The following is an 8023-nucleotide window of genomic DNA, read 5'->3' as shown; positions in this document are numbered from 1 at the left end:
CACCACTGCATTTTTCTACACCTTATGATTCAACTTTCTAGCCATAAAAATTTCTAAATTACACCAAGCCAATTATATATTATTTTACCGCTAAAACATTTACATAAACATTATTTGCTTTGAACAAACAAAAGCAAATAAGATAATTTTCACTCTTAACAAATCCGATATAAAGATAGTTTCCCCATTTTGTCTCGATATCTCCCTTCCTTAACGACTCTACCCTTTCTATTTATTAGATTAGGTAACGTAAAAACAAAATAATTAGAATACCGCTGGAATAGAAGATAAAAGATAAAATTATCAAGATAATGATATTTAATTATATCTAGGCACAATGGACAGTAATGATAGTTTCTCTGTTGTCGTTGAACCCGGAGAACTCGGATACCCGGGACTTGGTCCTCTCCATCCTCATCCTGGTCTTCAGTTTCAAGATCAGTTCGATCATTCTCTTCTTCCTCATCATCCTCCCTTTCCTCCTTGTGGTTAGTATTCTCCTTATTATACAACCACAAAGGAATTGAGTCATTGCCACAAACCTTTATCTCTACAACCCAATGTTGTAGACCTTACATATTTCAAACTATGAATTCTGATGGATCAAGTAATCAAAGTTTGAAATATCAAAGGTTTACGCCGTCTGGTTACACAGGGATATAGGTATTAGAAAATTGGGATTTGTGGCAAAGACTCAAGTCCTTTCATAAAAATGTTCATCAATAATGAACGAATAAATTGCAGAGCTTGTATGTATTTAACTAAAACCAAATGTTCAGGTATGGAGGAGAATGGAGATTATGATCCACCCTCTCCGGATTCCTGGGTGGGAGAAGCTCCGCCACATTTCCCTCCTTAATCTCAATCCTGGATTGGAAAAACTCCACCATATTTGTCTCCCTAATAAAGAATATACATTTACTACCAGATAACCCTGTTTATACAAATATAAACACAACTGCATCAGATTAAACTTCTACCGTGATAGTTTGAAGTATCAAGATGATGGAACGGAATTCTATAAAATATCTAAACACAAATCTTGAAAGGATTGTATTGTAGAAAATCCCTTTAAAACAGTATAGAATTCATAAATGCTTTTTTTAAAGGTGTTTATACGAAACTTATGAATGTTGTCGCAGGGTTTCTAAGGAACCCTGTTTGTAAAACGTCACAATATTTATTTGATAATTCAAAACTAATTATGCAGACGTATATATATTATTTAAACCTGTGAAAAGTGTAATCCTGGTTTCTATATTATCACCCTGTAAGGAAAACTACTGAAGTCAGAGAAGTGGAAAACTAAAACCAAAATTTATATATAACGTTTTTCTGTGTTCAAAATAGTGCTTGAATATTTATATGTAACCTTGTTCAAACCAATTCTTGAAAACTGTAAAATAAAATATATAATAAATATGTCCAAGATCGAAATAGAACAATTATTTAAAAACATTTAAAACTCAAATTAACATATAAGGAATAGATTACTAGCATCAAATAATCGTAGTTTGAAATATAAAATGTTTTCAATGTCAGGTTGCAAGGATATAAGGATATATAGGGAATAGAACATTATAGAGTTTGATGCAAGTTATCAGTTACTCCGGTTAATAGATTATTTGTTATTGGTTCTATCGTAACTATCTACTTGTCAATTTTAAATTATACAGACGTATATAAAAGACTCTAAAGAAAAATAAAGAATTAGAACCATCAAAATTTATATTTCTAAAATTGTCTTTGAAGTCCACAATAATTCTAATCATCTTGCAAAACTTTAACTGAGATTTTCACATTGGGACGATTATCATCGGACAAGGCTGGCAAACTCTCTACCCCGGTATCCAACCAAGCCATGAAGATATAAATGCTCCAAGAAAATAGAACCACTAGAAGAGAGAGAACCACGTCCCTGATGAAGACCAAGGCAACATCCTAGGNTCAAATTCGAACATTTTCTCATTTTGAGTTTTATTTGTTGAAACAAGACAAGTAAACTTGAAAAAGAAATTTTTAGATTTTTTAACAATGTTCTTTAAAAATAATGAAAATTAAATTGTAATGTTTGTAAAATTCTGATATTCGTAATAATATATCTGAGATCTTTTCACTTTTGGTGAACATAAAATTTCTGTTATAAATACTGTAAAACTATAAGATTTAAATCTATGCTAAATTAAATATATCACGCTTTTTCTCACTTTCATCTTTTCTGGAATCTTCAAATTTTTCATCAATTATTTTTCGTTCTCATAAGTTCAAATTTCAATAAAAAGTTTTTTTATTTCCAAAAATGGCATGACTTTCCTACAAAATAAAAAAGTTGTCATTTTATATCATGACCGATTTAAGGGAAATGTAGTAAGGAACTGAGTTTTGCCACAAACTCTGATTTTCTAATCCGTACATCTTTGCAATCCAATGTCGTAGACCTTTGATATTTCAAACTATGAATACTGTTAGATCAAATTATGTAAGTTTGAAATATCAGGTTAAAAACATACATCCTGGCTAGCCAATTTGATTTTTTGGCAAACACTCAATTCCTCTCTATTAAACTAAATTCATATATGATTTATATTCTAGTATACGCATTAATGCTTTTTTAGAGCTAGGCATTTTTAAATGGCCTGATATAGATAAAATTATTCTCGTAACCATTGCATATTAATATCTGGAGTCCTCAAGAAGAAAAAGAGTTAATTTTAATTTGTTCATTTAAAATTGCCAAGCTATATTCTCCACCTCTTCTGTGAGAATGTTACATGTTACATTTAACTATCTTTTGCGAACAAAGATTAAAAATAAGAATTCAGAGCGTTTTTTGCTGTGAATCTTGGTATCAAGCATTGATTTACATCTCATTCAGACCTGCGGATTAATTTAACAACTCTTCGATATCCCGGGGAGTTATTGTGCAGTGTCAACAGACCCATTTCACTTTAGAAGTTACTGGTAAAGCTATTTGCTTTGTATCAACATCAAATGCATTCCGGTATTGCTTTGATATCGTCTTCCTATTCTTCAGTTTTCTGGTCATCACTGTACACTATTTTTGCATATTCAAAATTGAGAGAGAAAATAGGAAATATCTTTAAATTTTTTCAATCTGATTTTCTAAAATTTAGGCTGTTTAAGCTAATAATATTTATAGTTGGACACTCTAAGGATTTGAAAAATTTGAGCTTGTCGTGAGTGTTCATTATCTTTGTCCAGATTTCATTTATTAAATAAAATTTTTAAAAATTTAATTACTTATACTATCCCCGTCAATATTAAAGATATAGTGGTTGGCGATTATATCAATACAATAAAGACGACTTTTTATTAATAATGCTTAAATCCCTAATCAGCATTTTCCAAATTTTAGGTTTACAAGTAAACAAAGAGAAGCTGTTAAATGACAACTTCTCTTTGTTTCCATTTCTAAGTATTTCTGCTGTTTTTTAAAGCTTGGTAGGGATCAAAATTGAACAAGAAAGTCGTCTTTTTTTGTACTGATATATATGCCAACGACTGTACAAAAAAAAACCTTATCATGGACCTATGATACATGTTTGGTACATTTCAGACCAACTAATAATATTCAGAAATAAAAGATTTTTCTGAACAGTTTATCTATTGCCATGTTTATTGGGACACCCTGTACATAATTCTATGCACTTTTATTTCACTTTTTAATCCGATTTTTTTTCACATAAATTTATATAGGCATGAAACTTTAGACAGTAATGGTTCTCGAAACCAAGTTTTGAAAGAGTTCCTTGCAGTTTTTAATGATTGGATTTACTCTTTCGATATGGTAAAATTAAAAGGTTAAAATTTAGCCTGTACAGGGACTGCGTAATTTCAAGTGACCCTCCATGCAAATAGGTAGCAATGTCAGATTCCCAATAGTACCGTTAAAAGCGTTGTTTGATCAAGTATTAATTGGAAATTAATGTTTATAATTTTGAAAACTGCTTGTTTTCAAATGTGGTATTTGCTATTTTGTACTGCATAAAAACATAACCTTGAAAAATTAAGATAAAGATTTCAATAGCACCGTTGTGAATCGGACATTGCCATCTTTGCAATAAGGGTCCTTAGAAGTTACGCTTACAGTTACAGTTACAGTCCTTTTAAATGTCAAACTTTTTAATTTAGAAATGTGCAGCTGCGGGGGAACACTGCAGCTGCGGGGGAACACTGCAGCTTAGGGGGAACCCTGCAGCTGCGGGGGAACCCTGCGCCTGCGCGTAAATAAAAAGTCGCGTACAGTCTTATCCTTTATAGGTAAGGGTGTATGTATTTAAATGTGTGTGTTTTTTACTAAATTTTATAAAACAAGGGTAAATTCAAAATATTAGGTTTGTATAAAGCCGGAGACCATGTTTACTTGTTGAGAATTGAACAAATATCTTTCTATTTACATTGAGGATAAAATGTTCTAATATATTTTGTTATGAAATCCATCCGGGTGGAAAAATCAAATATTGGGACGGGTTCAGTTTCTCCGCTAATATCCAAGTATCATCTTCTCTCCGGAGGCCGGGGGGGAAAGAAACCTGAAACCTTCCGTGACAAAAAACTCATGGGAATCTTTTTTACATTTAGTTGAAATATACAATATGTATAAACGTAACTTTATATGTATATGAATAGTTAAATAAATAGTTAAATCAGGTATTATTCAACTAATTCTTTCTATTAATAAGTTTAAAACTCAGATAGAATAAGAAAAAATTATTTGTTGCGGAAAAAAAATAATTCGTGCTTTTTTTAAGGAAATATTTCTCAAGTTTTTTGAGACTCCAATCTAAAAATAAAGGACATTAATCTGAATAATGCATATCTTTGCTCGCTCTGTCTTATACTTACTGGCCAGATCTTTGTTTTTACAAATATTGGGATGTCTCCACGGATAATCACATCCATCAGCTATCCCCTGGTTTCTCCCAATCCAAACCAAACCATTCGGACAATCATAGAGTTCAGGTTGCCCGAATTCACACTCCCAGTACCTATCACAGTACTGAACATCTCCGACCAACTTGGTTTTAGCTTGACACGGATCATCCTGGAGAATTTGCTCCTCTTGCGCCCTGGCTGTAGGGATAGGTTGGTATTAGCAGAGTAAACAAGATACAGCAGCAGTTCCCACTCCGGGTCGGAGTACTAGTCCTGAGTCAAGTTAGCATGCAAGTCTATTTAGGATAAAAATACTTACTTCGTTCTGGCCGGCTGTTGCAGTTTACATTGTGGGGATAATCACAGCTGCCAAGGAGACCAAATCTTCCGTCGTTAGCATAGACGAGACCGTTGGGACACTCCTGGAGGAAACCTTGATCTCCGTAGCAGTCGTAGAACAGGTCGCAGGAGGATTCATGAGCAACAGTCTTAGCTCCGGACTTGCAGGCGTCCTTACCAATTAATCCTTGGTTTCTAGAAGGTCCATACTGTTGCTGGTTCGGACTATACTGGTTTCTTTGGTTGGGGGGTTGAACTATGCGACGACGGGGGGGTGGAGGTGGGATTGGGATGGGTGCTAGGGGTTCGGGAACGCCTTTAGGTGGGAGGGCGTTATCATATTCATAGTCATAGTTGAGTGCGTCTTCGTCGATGTCGAGCCTTCGTCGGCCATTGTCAAGTTCTCCGTAGTCCTGAGCCACTGCTAGGAATACGGGATAAATATAGGTCTTTGGTTCTACTTACAGTCGAGTATGGATTCAATGCTTTTCCAGTTTTCATTAAAAGACTGAAGACGTAATTTCAAGTTAACCTTGATTTAATTGGAGTGAAGTGTTTGATTCACAATTGGTACTCATTAAACCTTAATCTGAGAAACAATAAGAAAGAGGTTCCCAAGAAATTGAGTCTTTAGTCTCTTCCATGAAGCATTAAATCCATTCTCGACTTTTGTTTGAAACCACGATAGATAAATAGAAGATGGAATAGGATAGATAAATAGAAGATGGAATAGGATAGAAGAAGAAGAAGGAAAGAGGAGAAGAAAGTGTTGTAAACAGTTTCTGGTTTGAGAAAGTAAATGATGATTACAAAATTTAGAAACTGAAAAATAATGATTCACATCTGGTTTGAAACCGCACAGTGCACTTTCTCTAGGAGTTGTTAGTGTGCTAGACTATTACCACGACATTATGGAAAAAAATACATATTTTAACATTGTGAAACTACATGAATTGAAAGGAAAGTACTTTTCAAAAAAAGAAAGGAAGAAAGAAGGAAAAATTGCTAAGAAGATTGAGTGGGTTCTGCCTATTATATAAAATATAAAAGGAATTGAGTCGTTGCCACAAACTCTGATTTTCTAATTCCAATATCTTTGGTACCCAATGTCGTAGACCCTTAGCTATTTCAAACTATTAATTCTTTTACATTGATTAATCTTATTTTGAAATATCAAAGCTTCATACCACCTAGCTGGTTGCAAATATATATTGATTCGAATATTTCAGATTGTAGCAAAGACTCAATTCCTTTATAAAATTAATACTTTTTATAACTTTCTTTTTATTAAAGATTGACAATCTTGATTATCCGAGATTAAAGAGAGTGCTCTTGAAAAAGAATGAAAAAAATATTAAACTATGAAATAATTGGTACTATGTTCATCATAAACCAACTTAATTTTTTTGCAAACACAAAATAAGTATGGCGCCAATCCCGGGATTAGAGTACATCAAAAGAATAAAATATTATATTATCTCAGATTTATTTTGAACGTAATGATTTTTGAGAATTAATCCAGGCTTTAACTCTGTACATTATCTTCTCTATACATTAATTATCTCAAAAGATGAAAAGATTAAGATTTATGTTTTTACGACTTTTAGAAATATATTTAAGAAGCTTTTCAGATGAATAGTTTTATCACTTATTCTAAATTAGAGAGAAGCTGACAGTGATAATCTTCTTTCTTCAGTTAATCCTACCCTGAGTCTTTCCTTCAACCATCTCTAAACATATTCATTTATCCAACCCTACTCATACATCCAGCCCTACCCAATATCCAACCCTACTCCTATATCCAACCCTACTCCTATATCCAACCCTACTCCTATATCTCCTATATCCGACCCTACTCCTATATCCAACCCTACTCCTATATCCGACCCTACTCCTATATCCATATCCAACCCTACTCCTATATCCAACCCTACTCCTATATCCAACCCTACTCCTATATCCAACCCTACATGTTCATGTAGATTATAGATTATAGAACCATCCGAATACTTTTCTCTCCTTCTAACACCCTAATCCACTCCTCTGACATTTTGATCCAACCTTACTTTGCTCCACGAAAACCCAGCTCACTCAAACTAAATTTCTCCGATCCCTTGCTTAAACTGTATATCTTCAGAGCTATAGCAGTCTTTAGCTAACTGGGGAATACCATTTAGCAGGAGATTTAAGGGATTTAGGGATTGCAGAATCCACAGTGTAGATTCGTTTGTCATTTTTCATTTCCACTAGAGAGAAAACACACAGAAATATATACAAACACAAACACACAGAAATATACATAAACACACATCGGAAAAAACACACTGAAACAAACACAGAAATGTACAGAATCACATTGAAATAAACTAGGAACCTCTGGAAACAAATACTCATGCTTTTCTTAAAGCAATAAACAGTTTTATGTTTAGCACGTCCTGGATATTCATGTGTTAGAAAAAGCGCGAAAATTTTGGATCTTTCAGATTTAAAACTAAAAATAAGTTAAAAATTTACTTTGGGGAACTTTTCAGTGGACGAAATCTTTCTCCGGGACTAAATAAACCTCTGTTCTGATGGTCCTAGGATCACGGAATAGATCTGTTCTGTTCTGATGGTCCTAGGATCACGGAAGATACGGAACCGTGAGAGTTTTTATAGTTCTTACACTGCACCGAGTTTATCACAAGGTTTAATTGTTCTCTTCCTAGTCTGAGCATTAAACTCAACTTATTCAGAAACTGGAATTATTTAAACCTTTCAAACCCGGGAAGTGGGGGGGGGGTATTAA

The 8023-nt window shown here is 33.6% G+C and overlaps 2 protein-coding genes across 3 annotated transcripts in view; one reads left to right on the top strand and one right to left on the bottom strand.

The window, feature by feature from the left end:
- Window positions 1–1437, top strand: part of LOC111699164 (LIM/homeobox protein Lhx3) — a 12447-nt gene extending 11010 nt beyond the window's left edge. The window contains exons 10-11 of the mRNA XM_023469761.1: window positions 333–488; window positions 780–1437. Of these exons, the coding sequence (XP_023325529.1) occupies window positions 333–488; window positions 780–859 (236 nt within the window). The 3' untranslated portion in view covers window positions 860–1437. The remainder of the gene's footprint in view (window positions 1–332; window positions 489–779) is intronic.
- A 3667-nt stretch (window positions 1438–5104) lies between these two features.
- LOC111699163 (uncharacterized) overlaps window positions 5105–8023 on the bottom strand; it is a 3956-nt gene continuing 1037 nt past the window's right edge. Inside the window, exon 2 of one of the 2 annotated variants that reach the window (XM_023469760.1) lies at window positions 5105–5656. In XM_023469760.1, the coding sequence (XP_023325528.1) occupies window positions 5193–5656 (464 nt within the window). In that variant the 3' untranslated portion in view covers window positions 5105–5192. Of the gene's footprint in view, window positions 5660–8023 lie in introns of both variants that reach the window. The other variant, XM_023469759.1, reaches the window with a different exon arrangement.

The sequence above is a fragment of the Eurytemora carolleeae genome, unplaced genomic scaffold (assembly GCF_000591075.1).
Source record: "Eurytemora carolleeae unplaced genomic scaffold, Eaff_2.0 scaffold30, whole genome shotgun sequence".
Classification (NCBI taxonomy): Eukaryota; Metazoa; Arthropoda; class Copepoda; order Calanoida; family Temoridae; genus Eurytemora; species Eurytemora carolleeae.
The sequence above is the reverse complement of the archived record's forward strand: the minus strand, read 5'-3'. Positions and strand labels throughout refer to the sequence as shown.